Source organism: Silene latifolia, chromosome 5 (genome assembly GCF_048544455.1).
Source record: "Silene latifolia isolate original U9 population chromosome 5, ASM4854445v1, whole genome shotgun sequence".
Taxonomy (NCBI): domain Eukaryota; kingdom Viridiplantae; phylum Streptophyta; class Magnoliopsida; order Caryophyllales; family Caryophyllaceae; genus Silene; species Silene latifolia.
The window spans coordinates 8,099,286-8,121,772 of NC_133530.1; the positions used below are offsets into that span (position 1 = coordinate 8,099,286).

General features: G+C 37.8%; 1 protein-coding gene across 1 annotated transcript; it reads left to right on the forward strand.

Annotated features, from left to right (window-relative positions):
• Positions 1 to 16,107: 16,107 nt before the first annotated feature.
• LOC141656608 (uncharacterized) lies at positions 16,108 to 22,130 on the forward strand. Its single transcript, XM_074463559.1, has 4 exons — positions 16,108 to 16,432; positions 17,655 to 17,802; positions 18,705 to 18,863; positions 20,134 to 22,130. Exons 1-4 carry the CDS (start codon positions 16,245 to 16,247, stop codon positions 21,805 to 21,807), a joined length of 2,169 nt encoding a protein of 722 aa, XP_074319660.1. The 5' UTR covers positions 16,108 to 16,244; the 3' UTR covers positions 21,808 to 22,130.
• The last annotated feature ends 357 nt before the right edge of the window (positions 22,131 to 22,487 follow it).

The following is a 22,487-nucleotide window of genomic DNA, read 5'->3' on the forward strand; positions in this document are numbered from 1 at the left end:
GGCAGCGGATAGTCATCCGGAACCTCGACGTATACCCACCGCCTCTTCCAGTCCTTGCAAGATGACAACTTCAAAACGGTAACATAACCCGCCTCGGTCTGTATGCTGTACCACCCCGTGCCACCTAAGGTAGTCTGCCGAAGATGGTGGAGCCGACGGAAGAGGTTAACCGTTAGGGCCTCCCCCTTAAAGAGACAGAGCCACACAAAGCCGATTATCGTCCTAATGTCCAACGGATGCAGTTGTGCCACGGCGACATTCATGGCCTTAATTATGGCTACGACGTATGCATTAAGAGGAAACCGGAGCCCATACTCCAGGTGTCTGATGTATACGCCGATACAGCCTTTGGGAGGGCAACAGACCGCCTGACCCTCCTCAGGGATAACAATTTTATACCCCCTGCCGAAGGAGTAATGGTCCTCAAAAAGATCAGGACCACAACTAGCGAACTTATTCGTCCAAGCACGATCAGGACTGATCGAACAGGCGTCGCCGTGATCCAAGAGATGCGGCCTCTCTTCATCAGAAGGGGTCGCCTCATCATCATCATCATCATCAATACCCTCCAAAAATTGTTCATCAATTTCAGGAGAAGGAGACTTAGGACCCCCAAACCCTATCGGGGTGACGACCAGTGGCTCCTCTTCATCAGGACGCGACGGACGGTTCGCCCCCCGGCGTAGAGGTACTGGGTTGAGCATCCGCAGAAGACATAGTGACAACAAAAAAACTTAACAATTGAGAGTTGGAAAAATTTGCTTGTTTACCTTGGAAAAAGTGTTACGCCGAGTAACGCTTTGAAGACTAGAGAGAAATTTCTTCGAAAACTAAGAGAGAGAAAATTTTTTTTTTTTTTTTTTTGAGAAAATGAAGTTTGATGGCCAAAAAACGGGGCACACTGCTCTATTTATAGAGCAAAGCCCATGAAGCGGACCAATCAGGGCAAAGCCCATGAAACGTCCACCAATCAATGTCAAGCCACGTGTCAAGCATGCAGCCACGGAATGTCAATCGACACACAGTAACCACTCTTCTTTGACACGCTTCCTGGTATCTACTTTCCACCGGCCCGCTGATCAACCAAGCTTGGCAGCACCGGCCGGGGGCAATCAAAGGCACGCGGCACTCCCAACCTTGGTCTCGGCCAGCGCCATTTTCTTTTCCACATTTGATGTCCATTACACATCCATGTGGAGGGGGGATACGGTACGGCCTGAACAGAACCAAGCCGATGAAGAAGAAGTCGGGGAAGAAGGTCAACTTGCGCAGAATACGCTCAACACTCATGAAGGTCCATACCACGGCATAGACTACGCTGGGGGCAAATTGATGGGGCATATTCTGCACCCGCTGACCGAGTCAACATATTGAGCAAGGTCAAAGTCAAAAGACAGCAAGTCAACGTATTAGACAGCCTAACCGACGCAGCCTGTCGGCCTGTCACTTGGGTCTCGGTCTCGGCAACTAGCCGGCCGAGAAGCATATCCGCGTACTCACATCCAGTCCCCTCGGCATGGAGTCAACCAGGCCAGCCGGCCTGCCATGGGTCCCTCGGCCGAGGGTAGAACAGTCTTTCCACCTGCTCTGCCACTTGGCCACTACGTGACAAAAGGTGAAAGTCTATAAATACTCCTCAATCCTCATTGAGAAAACAATCCAATAATCGACAACTCATCTCACAATACAATAATCTGGTATAAACTCCCTTATCTCTCTACAATATACTTCGCCAAGTAACATACAACTTATCCCTTTAAGTTTACTGACTTGAGCGTCGGAGTGAGTACGTTCGGCCCCAAGCCGAGCCCTCAGTTTGTTCATCTTAAACAGGAAAGAGCGAAAGGAAGAGACAAGCAAAGACATCATTCAACAAGCTTACGTGGTCACAATAACTGCTTCGGAATTACACCCGGAACAAATTACATATGCGTCCTATAGGATATAAACAACTTAGTACACAAAATCTCAATCACTCTAATTTCCTACACTATCTATCCAGACTTGATCACTCTGTTTCAAAATATGATGATTCCTCTTGCTCCATCGTTGCTTGATGCTATTAACGTATTTATTTATTTATATATATAAGTATGTATAACAACTCTCCTATATGAGCGTCCAATACCATAAGACTGGCCCAATAGAAGAATAGCACACACACAATATTTAATTTTGTTTATAAATTGTTCTATAAGATTGTCTAATAACATAAGAATAGCCCATAATCAAAAGCCTAAATAATTAACTTATAACTCCAAAAAAATTACTTAATACCCTGTAGATTCCTAAAAGAAAATATTTTATTTTGATAACCTAAAATTTTGTAGGATTATTTCACAGGAATAATCCATCCTATTGTTGTCCAACCTATACTAATCCCTCTTTTATATTATCTCACAATAATCCTACCTATAACACGACCTTCCCATTAGACCATCCCCAAGCAAGGTCACGAGGAAGGTCGCGACCTTGTTGGGTCGCCTTAACCAACAATTAAGCATGAGATTAGCGTGACCTTTTGGTTGCTCTTGACCTTTTAAGGTCAATTTGTGACCTCTTTGGTTGCTCTTGACCTTATTAGGTCAATTGGTGACCCAATAGGTGTCAAATTATCATTGGTCGTAAACAAAACAAAAAGGGTTGGAAGGTGAAAAATGATTGGGTTGATGACCTAGGTCGCGACCTTCTGCTTGGGAGGTGAAAATGGGTCAAGGTTAATAAAGTGGGATTAAGAGTAAAATCGGGTCGCGACCTAATTACCGCGATCACTGCTTGGGGATGGTCTTATGCACTAAGGTGAAGGGCTACCTGTTAAACAGGTCAACCCATATTCTAATTACACTAAAACGTCATCATCATCCCTCGTCTTTCTCTCTCACATCTCATTCATCACCAATCACCGTCACCGGTCACCGCCCACCACCACGCCATTACCTCAAGTCCAATCCAGCCAACTACCTTTACCCTTCATCAACCATTTACTCCGCCAACACAAACGTAAAACTAAATAATCAACCCAGAATCTAATAGCCTTAATTTTCCGTCACAACTCATAAGCCATTATCATTATCGTTACTCGAAATTCAAGCTCATTCCCAAAAATGGTGTCAGCCTCTACTATCATCATCATCGTCACTTAAACTTACATGTTTCTCTTCATCATTTCAATTGAAAACCCCATAGATTTATCTTATATTCAAAGCATGGTTGTTGTTTATGCGATTATCTCAAAGAAAAGCTCAATACCGCGTTTGATTCTTCTATTTCTCTGATTAATGTCGAATTTCAGGTTATTCTTAAGTACTTTTTCTGGGTTTTTTTTTGTTAATTGCATATGTATAATTGAATTTAGGGATTTTAGGGTTGTTTTGGGGGTGATTGATTTGGGGTTTGATGAAATTAGGTTAGGGATGAGATTTCTGGTCTAGCTAATTTGCATGATGATGTTGTTGGTGGTTTTGGTGGTGGTGACGTGTGGTGGCAGCAACAAGTTGATGGGCGTGTGCTGGTGGTTTATTTGGTGTTTGAAGGTTAATGATGGAGAAGTGAAGGAGTGAAGAGGATAAGTAAATGTTGATCTAAATAAGAACACAAATGTTTGAAGGAAAAAGAAAAAATGATGAATTTGATAGTATTGAAGGAAAGAGGAGGAATCAAATGCAGGAGAAAAAGAAACGAAGAAGAAGAAGAAAGGAAGACAGTCACACATAGGGTTTAAAAAAAGAAACCGGAATTAGCGGGTCACTTAAGTTCGTAAGTGCAAGCAAGGAAAGTCGTGTAATAGGTAGGATTATTGTGAGATAATGTAAAGGATAGATTAATATAGGGGGGAGAGCAATAGGATGAATTATTCATGTGAAATAATCCAATTTTATATTAATAACTTGTGTATTTAAATATGTTAGTTTTTATCATAAAATGTCGTGTTGTTAAAATAAAATTAAAATATAAATTAAATTAAGTGTTATTTTTGGGTTTCTCTCCTTCTAGGCCAGGCCTATGTTATTGGACGGCCTTATAGAAGAGTTGTATTTGCTAACCCGACATCTTGGTATGAATACGGACATGTTAAAATGTATAAGTTATCAAAATATAATATTATGTTTTTAAAATAAAAAAATAAGTGTACAACTATATTTAACTATTTTAATTGGATTGTAGGTTATTAGACCGATTTTATTGATAAATTTATCCTATAAAACAGTTTGTAAATCACAATAGAACAACCACTTTAACATGGTAAATCTATTCCCGCCAAAGCATCATTCTGCACTATTGTTGCGGCTCAAATCTTTGGACCCTACTTCTCCTCATTTGATCTACGCCTCTATCTATTTCATTAGCCAGTTTTGCTTGTGATATCTCACAACCCTCTCTCACTTACCCTCTCACTTGCCCCCTCTTATTTACCCCTTTGTCTCACATCATAAATTTGTGGCGGACTTTGTCCGTCACAGATGAAAATTTGTGCAATTTCATTCCTTGGGCATCCTTCAATATTGGTCCATTGATTAATATTTCCAACTCCACATTTCAACAAGTGTACTACTACCTTCTAGTCTATTGTTGGTTCCTTTATTTTGGATATTAAATTAAGGAAATAAATTTGGACTACACAAAACACCCTAATTCACATAGAATTAAATTTGGACCGCACTAAACTTAGCAAAAAAGAAAAGGGAACCAACACCTAACTAGCATCGAAAATGAAAGATGAACCAACAATTAGACTAGGAGTGAGTACTTATTAATTATATGTTAATTTAATACTTTATTTTTTTATGTGCAATTTTTGTATTTTTTATTGCTTTATTAAACACAATCATTTATTCAACAAAATTTGAGAGAGTTCCTAAAATTTTCAAATCTTGTGTAATGCAAATTTTAATTTATTTTTCACTAAAAGTGTCATTATATTTGCAGTAATAAACTATTTTACATGAATTGTTATTGTGTCCGTTCTAATCAATAGTTATCTATGTTTGAATTTTCTCTTACAAAATAAAAGACTATAAATAACAATTGACTAATTACTAAACTGGAGGGAGTATAATACAACCTTACATCTAAATACGTTATTAATGAGCTGTTTAAAATTCGTCCATTTCATGAACTCTAATGGTTGCATAGGCCAATGGAGCGATCTCACCCAAATTTACATCGACATTAATTATCCATTACGAGAGATTTTGGCATCAATTCATCTATATTGAACCTAGACATTGTAGACCAAAGTACTTTTCCCTCTGGAGAACGGGATACCATCCCAACTTGGAAAGTTTTAGATTTTAAAAACCGAGAATCTACATGTATAATCTGCTGAAGAGACAATACCACAAACGTGTTGAAAATAGTAGCCGACTTAAATTTTCGGACAATTTTCCTTGTAACGCCACAACTCCACCTGTTAACAAGTATTGAAACCGATAAATCCTAACATCATGTTGATATGCAAAAGCTGAAATAGAGAAGATAAGGATATGCAGACATGAAGATTCTTTTCGAAAATACTAAGAAGATAATGACATGAATATGTAAAGAATCTAAAACTGTATGTAAAGATTGTAATTGAATAACAACTAGTTCTATTACCCGTGAAAATGCATGGGGTTAGCTATATTATCATGTTGGTTGTGTTATGCAAACTCAGATTTGAGGTCGTTGATGACAAAAAAAGACTTGTAAGAAAACGTTTTACTACTCAATAATTATATTGTCATATTATACCGTCAAAATATATTTTCCACCATTTACTAAACGTTTGCCATTCAGGGTTCGTCTCTCATATGTACCAAAAAAAAAACGTTTGCAACTGATTATTTGTATTTTGCCACGAATATTGTTACGTTTATTAATGTTTTGTCACGATTATTGTTATTATTATTATTGTTTTTAATTTTTTTAGCTATGTAATTAATTCATTCTAAAAGAACTTTTTCAAAATAGAAATTTCTGTATTTTTATTTGTGAACTATAATTCAAGGTAGATTGAATGGTTAGCATTGTTTTGAAAGATTATGATAAGATCCATAATTTGTGTTTATGATAGGATTTTTTTCAATTTTTTTTAAAAATAATACATGCTCTAATAGTTTTAAAAGTTGAATGACGAAAGATAATGTTTAGTTTTGCCTTTTTATATTATATATAGATATAGATATAATAAAGATGAATGTTGTAAGAATTATTGGGAGTATATTCTTGCTTTGTCTGCTCACGGCTCCATGAACATAAGGAGATCTATTTTTAATTTTTGCCAGACTTACTTTATCTATTAAGGTTCAGTGCTACTTTTACTACAATTTTCTTAACTAACTTTTAACTAACCAGTAACAACCATACGACTAATAACAAGTATAGCATTAACAACTATAGCATTGTGAGCAATTTACAAGTTACAATGAGACTTACATCTTAAGGTCAGTTTTATCGAAAAAAGAGGCACTCCCGTCGAGATTAACCGGAACAATTTCATCGACTTACACACAATTGGAGAAGATAGAGCTATGCTAGGCATAACTTAGGTTTATTAGCATTAGGCTAATGTTTAATACAAGCGTCATGTAAGGAAATAGACTCTAATTATAATCAGACTGTAATGACATTTAATTGAACAATAATCAGAGATAACAAAGTGAATATAATAAAGCATCATAAACGATTAATTAAAATCATATTTAACTAAGGTTGCTTGTAGGGTTCTTGTAAAAAAAACACCCCTTAGCATATCAACGCTTTCATTAGACTCGTGGATTCTGCAATTGTGAGATGGTTTTATGTAGAATAAAGCATTGAAATTTGGGTAGGGATTGAGGTTTTGAATTGGGGATCAGTAACTTGGTGATGAACAACTTGTAAATTGTGTGCCAGAAATTGATGTTGATGAGTTGTGTTTTTGGAGGATGAAATTAATTTGGTGATGAATATCTATTCATTTTTTTATCTATTTTTTGGTAAAGAATCCCAGAATTTGTGAATTACCCACTTCTTTTTTACTCTAGGGAATCAAAGGATTTCAATGTAATTAAATAAATATGGTTTTTGGAACTCTTCATAATAATATGTTACCTGAAGGTCTAGGTGAAACATATATATCCTTGATTCCGAAAGTTGACCATCCACATTTGGCTTCGCAATTTAGACCGATTGACTTATGTAACGTCGCATGCAAAATTATTACCAAGATGATTGTTAACAAGCTCAAACCGGTTCTTCTGATTCTAATTAATCTTATGCAGTCCATTTTTATGCCCCGCCGACAAATTATGGACAATATTATTATTGTTCAAGAAGCGCTTCATTTTATGTGGAGCAGGAAAGACAGAACATGGGTTATGGCTCTTAAACTAGACTTGGAAAAGGCATATGACCGCTTAGAATGACCTTTTATTCAGTTTACGTTAAGGGATATGGGTCTACCATCACGTATGATCATGTAACACCTCGGCCCAAACCGAGGCGGGAGTGGTTACTTATGATAGCTCACCAGGCTGTGTAGATGGCCCACAGATCAACATGGGTCCTTTATAGAGCATTTTGTCCTCACTCATGCGCATCCTGGGAACCTTCCCAGGAGGTCACCCATCCTAAGACCACTCCCAGCCAAGCACGCTTAACTTTGTAGTTCTTTCGCATGTATGACTGTATATACCTCATTTCTGCACCTCCCGCCGAACACCCAGTGATGATTGGGCCACATGTTTAGCATATGTCGCGATTTTATGAAGTTTTGCAAATCGGTTAATAAAAAGTAACTCATACACTTGTGTCTAACCCATGGTTGTCTTCTAGGTGTCATTACGGTCGTTTTGGCAGTAATTAGAGTATAATTGGAGTCCGGGTCAAAAACCGTCTTCATTTCCTAAATCCGTCAAATCCCGAGTCAAAAAGCAATGTGTTTGTCTACTTAAGGTTAGGATGTCATAAAATGTTATGGGCATATCTCATTTTGAGTCTCATGTCACTTCTTTGGGCTAAACTTAAAGTTTACATTACAAAATGTGCATTTCATTTAGCTAACTGTGAAAGTCAGACTCGCGGTTTGTTAATGTTCGTTAGTTATTTAGTGTCGATTTATTGGTATATGACTCGAGTAGAAGTGATTTAACATGTTTATGTACAAAAGACAAATTCTAAAGACTCGATATGGAAGAATCGAACCTATAAAATTTGGGTTTGAATAAGATGACCAAAACCCGCGAATATCGAATTATAAGGGATTTAAGTCAAAATTTATTGAAAAGGATTTTCTAAAATAATCTAATAAACTGGAAAAGGTGAAATCTTGAGGAAAATAAGAAATAAGACAAGAAAAGACCTTTAAACGAAGCAACAAAAAAACACGAGGAAGAAGAAGAGCAACAACGACTAAGCAGCCTCTGGAATAAGCGCAGACAAGTCTTTGTCGCGATCTGTTTCGTATAGGCGCAACGACTATTGCGTTTCTTCTTCTCGATGTTGTGTCTCTCTCTTTGTTTCGTCGAAAAGGATTTTAAGACACAATTTTGAAAACGGTTTTGAGCATGCTTATGACATAAACTCGTACATTAATTACAATATAAAAAGTACAATAAATAAAATTGGGATTTTACACCCTCGGACTTACATGTTAGCGCCGCGAGATTTAACTAATCGGTTTTTAGTGGTAAGTCGACTCGGTCTATGCAAATATGAAAGTGCCTTTAAAAAAAGAATTAAAAGATTGATTAATTGAATTATTGATAAATTATGGTGCAATGGTCAAATTGGTCGGTCATGCAATTGTGACTGGTACTCATAATGATCTGAGCTTACGTGGTCGATTGATCAAGTACGTAGACGTCAATAAGCTTAGAGCACGGTCTTAGAATGCAAAGGGAGAAGAGAAGGGCGGACACTCGCATGAAAAATATGTGGAACGAAGGTCCCTATTTTTACTAATCACACGGAGGAATTATGGTAAGAGTAGGATACGGAAGGAAAGATCCGGAAACAACCGACTTAGGTTGAAACACAGAAACTTGGACAAAAAGAAAGCCCTGAGAAAAGGCGCAGCAGGTGTTGCGATCCTTCAAAGAAGCGCAGCTCTTACTGCGTCCTATCTCGGGTAGGTTCCTCTACGCGTAGAAAACGCGTTTGACAGCCTGTCGTATTTTAGGCATAACTTTCTCTACAAGACTCGAAATAAGGTGATTTTGGCGGCGTTGGAAATCTAAGAGAAAGATCTAGAACTTTATGTGAAATAGGCTAGACCCAAAAAAAGTCGTTATCACCTTGTTAAACGGGCCTAAAGGTCGGGTTGTCATTTTAACTAAATGAAATGCACATTTTGTAATGTAAACTTTAAGTTTAGCCCAAAGAAGTGACATGAGACTCAAAATGAGATATACCCATAACATTTTATGACATCCTAATCTTAAGTAGATAAACACATTGCTTTCATAAACCCGAATTTTATAGGTTCGATTCTTCCATATCGAGTCTTTAGAATTTGTCTTTTATACATAAACATGTTAAATCACTTCTACTCGAGTCATATACCAATAAATCGACACTAAATAACTAACGAACATTAACAAACCGCGGGTCTGACTTTCACAGTCAGAATCCAACTGGAGAACAGACGCAGGAAGTGCTGCGCCTCTTCCAGAGGACGCAGTTTATGCTGCGCCTGTTCTGAGTCGGCTTCTGCCTCTGAACTCTTCTTGTTTTGACATAGGCTTCTAATTAGGTTTCTAATTAACTATTATTCTTATTATCACCATAATCAACATATTTTCTATATAATTCATATTTTCCTTATTTTATACTCCCTCCAATTCTATGTATTCTTGCCTATGTTTGTGGGCACGAGAATTAAGGAGAAGAATAAAATAAGAGTAAAAAGTTGGGTGGGGTTTGGTAGTAGGAGAGGGGGATGAATAATTATGAGTTAAATAAGAAATGGTGGGGCCAAAATATTAAGGAAAGTAATAAAATATGAGTAAAAGAGTTGAGTGGGGTTTGGTGATAGGAGAGAGAAATGAATAAAATAAGAGTAAAAGTTTCCAAAATAAGAAAGGGGAAGAAAACCTGAATAATCCGTTTTAGGAAATAGGGAAGAATATATAGAATAGGAGGGAGTATTTTTTTATTTTATTTTTTATTTTCCTAATTTATTTTATTTCCTATTTTTTTTAATTTCCTTATTTAAATCAATTTCCAATTTCCTTATTTTTCCAATTTTCTTTATTTCATTTATTCTTTTATTTCTAAAACTCTTTTGGGCATGTGTTATGATGCAAATTCAAATATCCATTGTAATTCATTTCTTATTCTTTTGTAATATTTCATATTGTATGATTTAATTGTATGGCATTCACATGTAATTAACCTAATATCCTACTTCGGCCTCAATTGTTTTATAAATTACGTGTCAACCGACATAGTCTAATCTCACATGCTAGGACTAAAACGTTGTTTGTTGCATTTGATGAATATAATCGACAACATATCAAATATGCATAATTTCCCTAATCATTAGTAGATGCCGCTATCGAGGAGGGCGGGATTAGGTGTTCATTAAAAGAGCTTCCTAATACGTACCTCACCCCTTACTCCAGATCTATGTGAACATTTGTGTTCATTGGCATCCACGAGAGTCATTCTAGACATAGAATGCTAAGGGTAACGAGTTCTTAGTGTTCATGTCACTACTTTGTGTCTTGACATGCACGAGGTATTCGAACGGTTCCAATTTCCCATAAAAATTGGTGGAGACTCCACAAATGCAATGCTTGTTCCCAAACGCCTCCATGGCCCATGTCCACAATGACCATAAAAGAAAGTGCACTTTGTTAATATGAGTAATACTTTCAATCCCTTTAAGCACTAGTCATTTAAGCCTATCAATAGACCGCTTCAATTACCGTGCGTTGTTACAAATCAAGACCATAATGTTATGCTTGAAATCGGCTACTCTAAGTGTTATGGAATGGTGAAAAAAACCCGAGCCTTTTGCACCTACAAGAGGTATCCGACAGGGTGATCCGCTCTCGCCATACATTTTTACAATCTGTATGGAGAAATTGAGCTAAATTATAGAAGAAAGGTGTCGGGTGGGTCAATGGAAAGGGTTTCAAATTTGCAGAGGGGGACTGACTTTATCAAACTTATTTTTTGCAGACGATATTATTCTGTTTGGCGAGGCTACGGTTGAACAAGCGCAAGTGATTAATCGCTGTTTGGATGATTTTGGTCAAGCATCGGGACGGAGAGTTAGCAAGTCGAAGTCTAAAGTTTATTTTTCACCCAATGTTGATTGAGAGGGGCCTTAAACATCACGAATGAGCTTCAAATCTTGGCCACTGATGATCTCGGAATGTACTTGGGTATGCCAACTTTGAATGATCGGGTGACAAAAGATACATTTAATTTTATTGCGCAAAAAGTGGACAAAAGATTATCAGGTTGGAAATATAAAAATATCTCCCTAGCTGGACGGGCCACCTTAGTACAATCAACTCTTGCGTCGATTCCGTCGTATGTAATGCAATCAACAAGATTACCTTGGTCTTTGTGTGATGAACTTGATAAAAAATCAAGACGCTTTTTGTGGGGAGGTGATCAAGAGAAAAGGGGTCCCAATCTTGTATCTTGGGATAATGTGACCAAATACAAGGAAAGTGAAGGGCTCGGAATTAGATCAATGAGACAAGTTAACATAGCTTTCATAGAAAAGCTTGGCTGGAGGTTAATGTCGGAGCCTAACTCGCTTTGGGCTTGTGTTTTACGTCACAAATACTGTAAAGGTAGATTTGACATTGATATGTTCAAAAATAAGCAAAATAATTCTAATGTTTTGAAAGGTGTGGTGGAAGGTGTGACGACTTTAAAGACGGGTTTTAGTTCGTCGGTTGGTAATGGTAAGAAAACTCTGTTTTGGAAACATGCATGGGCTATGGATGTTCCATAGGAAACTTTGACACCACTCTCTATTCCTACTGATTTAATTGATGTGTCGGTTAAAGATATGTGGGAGCCGTCCACGGGATGGCGTTTGGGATTGTTGCAGATTTCTTTGCTTCGGAAGTCCTTCAAACCATTGCTTCGTTTGAAGTTTTTCCAGGTGATGAGAATGAAGATCGTATTTTTTTGCTGCTACTTCTTCGGGTTTCTTTTCAATAAAGTCAACTGTTCAAATCTTACGAAATGAACCAGAGGGCGTGTCGGACGGGAATTGGAAATTGCCTTGGAAGACTTGGACGCCTCAATGAATACGGGTTTTATGTGGTTATTGCTACATGATAGAATTATGTTAAACTTTAAGAGAGCATGTCGTGGATTTACAGAAGACCCGTGTTGTAGTATTTGTACCGGGGTTGAGGAAACTTCTTTTCACTTATTGCGAGATTGCCCGGAGGCAAGGAAGGTATGGTCTTTATTTTCGTATGCTCAGTCACAACGTTTTTTTTCTTCTCCCAATATTCGAGAATGGGAAATGGAAATTTTTTTTTTTTGATAAAAAAAGGGGATTAACCCGAAGACCTACAGCGAGTAGAGTCCCAAAAAGAAAAAAAAACAAAATAGAGCTACAAGCAGCCATACAACATCAGACCAAATATAAAAGCATTCGACTCTAAAAAACTTCATCCCCTCCATGACCTTAACGTTTTCCAATTGTTCATCCAATCTTCTAACGAGTACAGCATTTTGTCTTTCCAAGCTTTACTCCACATCCCCACCCTTAAAACCACTTTGTCCGTCATACATAACCAATTCGGTGCTTTGTTTTCAAAAATGCATTCATTCCTCACCTCCCAAATAAGAGTCACAATAGCAACGAACATAGCCTCCCAAATCCGTCTTTCAAAACCAGAAAAAGGGGAGTCATTCCACCATATAAAAGCGTCCTCAATCTCCATGGGGCAAATCCAATTTATACTCCACTCATCACAACAATCCATCCATAGCTTCCAAGAATATCGACAGTGTAGGAATAGATGATTAGGAGTTTCCAGAACATCTCGGCAAAAAACACACGTCATCTCATCCCAAGAAAGTGTCTTCCACTTCAAAATCCGATCTTTTGTATTTACTCGCTTCCACAAAATAGCCCATAGAATAATTTCATAACGCGGTGGGGCTAGATTTTTCCAAATTAGCGTAAACCACTGTTTCCGCTCCACATCTTCATATTTTAGGTTATAAAAAGCATCGACAAAAGATTTAGCTGTATACCCGTCTGCCTTGCCAAATTCCCAGTACACACGATCCACATCATTTGGAGGCGGCGTAAAGTCCTCAATTAGTGACATCAAATGGTCAACCAGACCCAGTTCCCATTGGAATAAACACCTCCTCCAAGTCAACTGCCATCGCCACACACCATTCTGCCAACAACCCAGGTCCGCTATAAACTCGTTTTTTTGGTTGGAGACACTATACAAACGCGGAAATCCATCCTTAAGAGATGAATCACCAATCCATTTATCATCCCAGAACCGGATTTTAGATCCTGCTCCCACTCGGATTTTTGTACCTTGCGCCAAGACCTCAGCAATAGTGGAATCCCACGATTTCACATAACAGATTGACTTCCAGAGTCCAAACTTAGGTACCATTGCATCACTCCTAAACCCACTCTCCGGGTTAATTTCATGAACTGAGCAAATAACTCTCTTCCAAAGCGATTCATGCTCCTTAGAAAACCGCCACCACCACTTAAAAAGCAAACTGGCATTTTTTATCTGAAGATCACCCACGCCCAAGCCACCCAGGTCTTTTGGTCTTTGAATGATTTCCCAGCTGATTAAAGGTATTCCTTTCTTTTCATTTCCTTTTCCCCAGTAAAAACTCCTTTGAAGACTGATGATTTTATTTAAGACGCCTTTAGGAATTTTGAATAGAGACATAAAATAAAGGGGTAACGAGTTCAGGACCGTTTTGATAAGCACCACCCTACCCGCTTTGGACAATAACCCAACCTTCCAAGAAGCTAGTCTGACCTTCACCCTTTGAATTACTGAGTCCCAAGACGAAATTTTGCTCGGATTGCACCCCAAAGGTATACCCAAGTATTTCACAGGTAACTGCAACAATTGGCATCCTAATTTTTGAGCATTCCTCTCACCCCACTGTCGGTTCCTACCCATGACCAAAAGAGCCGACTTCTTGAAATTAATTGTCAAGCCAGAAGCTCTCTGAAAGTTATCAAGTAGACGTCTAATATTTGTCAAGACCTGAGACGAAGCTGGGCAGAAAACAAGAGTATCGTCTGCGAATTGAAGATGACTTAATACCACTTTGTCCTTTCCTACCTCCAATCCCTGAATGGACCCGGCCTGAATACCACGGAGCATAATTTGGTTGAAAGCCTCTGTCACTAGCAAGAAGAGAAAGGGTGAGATGGGGTCACCTTGCCTTAGTCCTCGTTCCATTTTAAAGGGTGTGGCTGGAGACCCATTAATAAGGATGGAGACGGTTGCTGTAGACAAACACTGATAAATCCATTTTCTCCAGGTAGAGCCGAAACCCATGATTTTCAGAAAATTTGAAGATTAAAAAAACCGAGGGGCTGGATGGATGGCTTTTGATTTTTTCAATTGTAGCATGGTGGATATGGAGATGGATGAATTGTCGAATCTTTAACCCTGCGAATGATATAGCGTCGAATAAGTTTGCTTTCCTGATGCAAAGGGTCTGGGAAGTGCGTAATGCAAAAGAATCGACGGATGTTAGTCTTAACAAACCAGAAGGAGGGTACATGGAGATATTTATTAGATGGGTGGCACCGCCGGCGAACTGGATTGCACTCAATATTGACGGGGCTTCTAAGGGCAACTCGGGTTTGTCTGGTTTGGGTGGCTTGTTTAGAAACTCGTATGGCCACCCAATTAATGCTTTTGCTGAAAGAATTGAAATGGCGACGGTGACTAGGGTTGAGATCATGGCGCTACGGAGGGGCTTAATGTTGGCTTTGGAGATTCGCTTAACACAACCATTTACTCATCTCATGATTTAGACAGATTCGAAGGTTGTTAGAACGCTAATGGACTGGACTTTTGAGTTCCCAATAGCCCATTCCCATACGATACAAATATGTCAATCTTTTATTCGAGATAATACTTGGAAAGTGGAGCTCCATCACATTTATTGGGAAGCTAATTCATGTGCGGATTGGCTTGCAAATCAAGGAGTGACACAAATGCAGCAACTGATCATCTATGAACTCTCAAATGTACCAGATCAACTTTTCCGGTTAATGGAGCAAGACAATGGTAGAGTCCCTTGGGTCCGAGTTGTCCCGTTTTATTCGTTTTAAGGTTTTGTAGTAGTTAGTTTGTTGTTTCGTTTTTATTTTTCGTCTTTCTTTTTTCAAATGTTGTACCTTGCTTCTCCTCACCAAAAAAAAAAAAATGTAATTAAATAAATCTTTACAAATTAATTATATTATATAGTTTTAATCGATAGCGTTGTGTGATAGACCTAACCAAGACACTTCAATGTAAAATGTAAATATTATTCCGTATTTAGTTTTAGTTGAAGTATAAATTTAGACAAAATTAGAATATGATGATTTTCCTTAAAATAAATATGTCTTACTTATGGTATTAATTAGTATAAAGATGTTAATTATTTAACATACACCAAATATAATACTCCCTCCATACCACACCAATGGTAACATTGACTTTTTCACACTTGTCGAGACATGTTTTGCAACGTGAATATCTTTAGTTACACAATATTAAAAATTATAAAAAATTGATATTCTTATAGCATTCATGACGATAAATCAAACAAGATCTCACATGACTATATTTTGTTTTATAGATTAAGAATAATATCAAAGATTCTCTACGATCATGAATAGTGCCAAGATTCTCAATGTTACCATTGGTGTGGTATGGAGAGAGTATAAGTATGTTATATTTTGAAAATTATTAAAAGATAAATAAATCACACTAGATTTACAAAAAAAAATATAATATTTCATAATTATTTCAAGATAAGTATTCAAAAATTATTTTTTGACATGCGGGAATGAAATCTAGTTTTTTTATATTTGCGAATTTGTTTTTCTTTTAGTTTTCTCTACCATCAGTCGCTTGACAATCTTTTATAAAAAAAAAAAAAAAAAAAAAAAAAAAACTTGTTAAGCCCGCCCGACACTTGGTGTGTTCTAAATTTCTTCTCAAACTTTTATTCAATCAACAATCAATCAAGTTATAAAGATCCAGTTAAACAGATTCGAAAAGGGGAAAAATACAAAATCCGCAAAAATGGGGATGAAATTTTTGAACAAGAAGGGATGGCATACAGGAAGTCTTCGTAATATCGAGAATGTATGGAAAGCCGAACAAAAAGATGAAGCTGAAAAGCGCAAGTTAGAGGAACTTCGTAAGCAGATTCATGAAGAGAAAGAACGCGATGAATTTCGTCAACTTCAAGAACAAGCTGGTTTCGCTCCGTATGATTCTCTTTACTTTGTAATTTCTCAATTTTTGTTGATTTTTTTGGTTGATTTCTCGTAATTAGGGTTAGGTTTTGTGTTTCCTAAATCATTTTCGCTTGATTTTTTGTGATTTAATCATCAATTGTTGTTGATTTCTCGTATGTAGGGTTAGGTTTGATGTTTTTGTGCTCAGTATATCTAATTTGCTTGCTTTTTGTGATTAACTCATCAATTATTGTTGATTTCTCGTAATTAGGGTTAGGTTTGGTGTTTTTATGCTCAGTATATCTAATTTGCTTGCTTTTTGTGATTTAATCATCAAATGTTGTTGTTGATATGGTTAATTCTGGTAATTAGGGCTAGGTTTTGTATTTTTGTACTCCGTTCATCTTGTTTGCTTGTTTCCATTTTATTTGTGATGTGATCGATAATAATTGTTGGATATGGCTGATTCTCTTAATTAGGGTTATAGGTTTTGTGTTTTTGTACTTCGTAGATCGAATTTGCTTGTTTTTTGTGATTTAATCATCGATTGTTGTTTTGATGTGATTGATTCTTTGTAATTAGGGTTAGGCTTTGTGTTTTTGTACTCTTTATATTTAAGTTGCTTGATTTGTTTTATTTAATCATCAATTTTTGTTATTGATATGCCTAATTCTCCTAATTAGGGTTCGATTTTGTGTGTTTTCTGCTCTGTAAATCTTCTTTTATTGCTCTATTTACTTTAATCATCAGTTATAGTGGTTTTGATGGTTAATTTTTTTGTAATTAGGGTTAGGTTCTGTGCTTTTGCGTTCAGTAAATCTTCTTTCCTCCTTTCCAGACTTTAATCATCGATTATGGCTATTAGTATAGTTGATTCTTGTAATTAGGTAAGCCCCGAGTTTATGTGCTCAGTAAATCTTTTCGTGTTCTCTTTTACTTTGATTGGCAATTATTGTTGTTTATACGGTTGATTCTCATGGTTTAGATTTTGAGCTTTTGTGGTCTGTAAATCTTGTTTTCTATCCCTCTTTACTTTAATCGTCTATTATTGTTGTTTCCATGGTTGATTCTCGTGAGTACTGTTAATTTTTGGGTTTTTGTGCCGTGTACTCTTTGTTCCTTGCTCTCTTTACTTAATTTGTTAATTGTTGTCGTTTCTATTCTTGATCATCGTAGCTACGGTTAGGTTCTAGGTTTTTGTGATATACTGCTAGTGATTTTAATTCAGTTTTTGTGTGTTGTTTTTGTGTAGGAGACAGGAAAGGTTGGAATTTTTGTATGATTCAGGGTTGTCTGTTGGGAAAACTAGTACTGAAGGGTTTTCAGCGCTTCAGAGCTATCCCCCTGCTGCTCATACCAGCAATTCTTCTTCAGCACCAGCTGCGCAGTCATCCACAAATGTAAGTTCAATTATGTTTTTCTCCTTTTAAATTTAGCTGCTTCTAGTAAATTGCTCTATGTAATGATGTTTGTGCCTTAATGGTGTTTGGGTTTGTGGAGTTCAAAGTAGCATAAAAACAAATTAGGTATAGAGCAATTACGTACTCAGTAGTAGTTTGGCTCAGAAAATTTGATTTGGAGTTGAAGAATAGGTTCAGGATTAGTGTGCTGTCGTACTGATCTTATTAAGTTTTTATGATTCTGATTATGTTGTTGGTAGCTTATCTTCGATTGAGACTTATGTGGAATATTGAGACTATCCTGCTGCGTTGTGCAAGACAGCAACTTTCTATTATAAAGTATTGGACTGCAATGTTTGTGGATTTGTGATTCATGTTGCCATTTACTGGATGGAAAATGATATGTCGCAGCAGTGGGCTCTTAAATATGATTATGAAGGATGTACTGTAATACAAGTATCCGTTAGTCTAGTGATGAAGGAGGTTATATTGTGAATCTTAGTCTTGTGACCAGATGCTAATGGCTTGATGTGTGATCCAACATAACGGCATCCCAGTGTCAATGGGTTTTTAAAGTTCCATGTTGTTTTTGATTGGTAAGTGAGGCTTTAAGTTGTTTCTTTCTTGATTAACCCGTAGTGACCCATGGAGAAAGCGAGTGATACCTTTTTTTGGTCAACTCAACCTATTTGCTTCCTTTTGAGTCTTTGTTGATAGATTCACTTCAGCCTGTTATTGCATAAGCCAAGATATACCGCATCTCCTTACTGATACTGCCACTCTAGTCTTAATGTTATCTTTTGATTTCTGAACCTGTTCCTACTATCCCTTCATGTTTGCTACAATCATGGTAAACATTCCTGATAGGTTATTCTTACAATCATTTTTCTAAACATATGCAGTCTAACCCTGGAGCTTTATTTGAAGAAAAACCACAGTCCGCAAATGATTCATGGAGGAAACTTCATTCAGATCCACTGCTGATGATCCGTCAAAGAGAGCAAGAAGCTCTTGCTAGGATTAAGAATAACCCTGTAAAGATGGCTATGATTCGCAAATCTGTAAGCTCTTTAAGCCCACACTATTCACTTCTATTTTCCAAATATGACATTCGAATGTTTGTGGCGATTGCTTGCTGTTATCTTAATGTCCCAGTTGATTATTACATTGTACCTTCTTATGTTTGAACGAAATCTGTCTTTGCATTGTCTAGGAAACATTGTAATGTCATTTTGCCAGCTAGTATAATGCATGATATGCCCTGTGCTCTGCTGGCATGAGTGTTTCTATAGAAATGTAGAAACATCTCTATCGACAACGTTGTTATTATAAGCTCATTAGCCGTAACAACCCAGAAGCAAATAGCATTTTCGTCGGGCAGAGGTGTCAGACTGTTAGATGTATAGCTTGTTAGGTTGACTGCATCTTTTATAACTTATCGGTTCCTGTCGGAGGAGTGGCAAACTTTGTTTTTTTTTTTTCTTCTGGTACTAATTATATTTTTCTGAGTAAGCAATTAACTGCTACTGAAATATTAGTTCCCTTGCCATTCTCCCTTTCTTGTCCTCGCTGATGTGCTCAGCCAGCTGTATACATACCATCTAGAAAAGCGTCTCAAGTGATTAAAGTGTTTACTTGGCTGCATTTTCTTTCATTTACCAATTTTCGTGATTTGTTTTGTGTCGTTTTTGGTGATTAACAAGGTTTTCCCATTCTAAAGGTATTGAGGGCAGTTATTCTTTTTGGATTTTCTGGTAGCTGTAGCCTGTAGGTTCAGACACAAGACACTGAATGATATATCTATCTCATTGCTTTCTCCCTTTGGTCACCTGCAAACAGTTTCTCTGATTCCTAATATAAGGGTAACGTCGTGTATATTCGACCTATCTACCGCAAATAGTGGAGCCCTTGAGGTACTGTGGTAATAATGTTGTGGATGCCGCTGCTTAGTGCTCCCTCTTTCCCATCCCCCTTGACGTTGTTTGTCAATCTATGTCGATTTTTTGACAAGTAATTTCTCACAATAGGAACAATTACAACTTTGGTAAGATGATAATACGAAAATTAGCTGATTTGATGAATGAAACGCGACAAATAATGGCTTTTATCTGTACTATATGTGTAGAAATTCATGGTCAAATGAAGATTAGAAATTTGTGTTACAGAGGTAGAACTATAGTCACTAGACTACAAAGTAGGCGTATGAGTTCACTCACTCGAACCTATGTCAATCTCCTCTTGAATCTGGATGGAGCCTTGCTTTTTTTTTCTTTTTTCTTTTTTGCATGTGAAGGATATTTTTTTTAAGTACTAACAATCTCTTGTTATCAGGTGGACGCAAAGAAGAAAGATGATGATGGAGCTTCTGATAGGAAGCAAAAAAAGGTCAAGTCAAAAGATAAAAGGCACTCCTCATCAAAGCACCAATCTGACACGGAAAATGATAGTGATGAAGATAAAGAAAGAAAAAGAAAGGCAAACCACAAAATGAAGGAGCGTGTGGTTTCAGATGAGGACAAGAAAGATGATGAAGCTCATGATGGGAAGCAAAAAAAGGTAAAGTCAAAACGTAAAAGGCACTCTTCATCGAAGCACCAATCTGACACGGAAAATGATAGTGATGAAGATAATGAAAGAAAAGGAAAGGCAAACCACAAAGGGAAGGAGCATCTGGTTTCAGATGAGGACTCTGAAGATAGAGAAAGGCGCCATGCACATTCTCGCAAAGACCACAGCGGTGAAAAGCGGCGCCGTGATAGCCCTGTAAACAAAAGGAGAGATAGAAAAGAAGACCATGGACACTTAGACGTAGACAAGGATTTGAGGGATAGAAGAAATGGTAGCCCTGTAAACAGAAGGCGAGATAGAAATGAAGGCCTTGAGCACTTAGACATAGACAGGGATTCGAGGAATAGAAGAAATGGTAGCCCTGTAAACAAAAGGCGAGATAGAAATGAAGGCCATGAGAACTTAGATGTAGACAGGGATTTAAGGGATAGAAGAAATGGTAGCCCTGTAAACAGAAGGCGAGATAGAAACGAAGGCCGTGAGAACTCAGACATAGACAGGGATTTGAGGGATAGAAGAAATGGTAGCCCTGTAAACAAAAGGCGAGATAGAAATGAAGGCCGTGACAACTCAGACATAGACAGGGATTTGAGGGATAGAAGAAATGGTAGCCCTGTAGACAGAAAGCGAGATAGAAATGAAGGCCGTGAGAACTCAGGCATAGACAGGGATTTGAGGGATAGAAGAAATGGTAGCCCTGTAGACAAAAGGCGAGATAGAAACGAACGCCGTGACAACTCAGACATAGACAGGGATTCGAGGGATAGAAGAAATGGTAGCCCTGTAAACAAAAGGCGAGATAGAAATGAAGGCCGTGAGAACTCAGACATGGACAGGGATTCGAGGGATAGAAGAAATGGCAGTCCTGTAAACAAAAGGCGAGATAGAAATGAAGGTCGTGAGCAGTTAGACAGAGACATGGATTTGAGAGAGAGAGGAAAAGATCATAGACACTCTCGCAGAGATTATGAAATTGAGAATCATGGAAGCCCCGTAAACGAAAAAGCAAGTAAAGATGAAGGCTGTCAGCGCCTCGATGTTGACAAGGATTTGAGAGATAAACCTAGCAGCTCATCTCAAACCAGTGACATTAAGCATGCAGCCTTGCCACCTAAGCCTGAATCACACAGGCGCCGGGGTAAAGCTCCTCAGCTTTCTGAAGAAGAAAGGGCTGCTCGATTGAGGGAGATGCAAATGGATGCTGAGCTACATGAAGAGAATCGTTGGAAACGATTGAAGAAAGCCGAAGAGGAGGATGCACAAGAAGCCAGCAAAGCGACTGTTTCTCGGGGCTCTTCATTCTTGGATGCTGTTCAGAAAAGTGTGTATGGTGCTGAGAAGGGGGGGAGCTCGACAATTGAGGAGAGCGTGCGTCGTCGTAGCCATTTCTCTCAAGGACGGACACAAGTCGACGAACAGAATGCTTTCAGGAGGTGATTGAAGCAATCCATTTATTTACCCACAAATTCTCCTACGACACTATTATCATCAGATTGACCGCACAGTCCCACCCTATGCCAACCTATTTGTTGATTTTGTTTCGTTTTTCTGTGGGCTAATGGGTGTTGTACTTGTGGACGTAATTTCCATGTATGGATTGTGGCTTCAAAAGTTTAGACAATAAGGCTGTAAATTGTGAAGTTGGGTGTCTTGTGATGTATTTTGGATTTTACAGGGGTGAAATATTTGTAGTGCGAGTGTGTAACCAAACCTGAATGTATTTTTGTTATCTGATCAAGAAGCCATTGCTGTCGTGGAAATGCTATAATACCACCGGTTGGTACTAAGTAAAAAAAATCATTATATATTAATCAAATAATCTAATGCGAGTATTGCGTACTGCAACCACCTGACAAACCACCCGATGATGCTATTACATGATTCAGGCCTGTTTTCCATTCTGCAGACTTTTTTGATATAATGTCGAGCTAACATAGGGTCATGGCTAATTGGCTATGGATAGTGATCGCGCTCTACAAGTATTCAGAGTCGCAACGAGCATATTTTGAAGTTGCCATGCTGCAAGTACTGGTCATACATGCCTTACTATACACTTAAGACGGATATCACCGGCTCAAGGGAAATGAGGAAATCGACTCTTGATTCATTGATTGTAT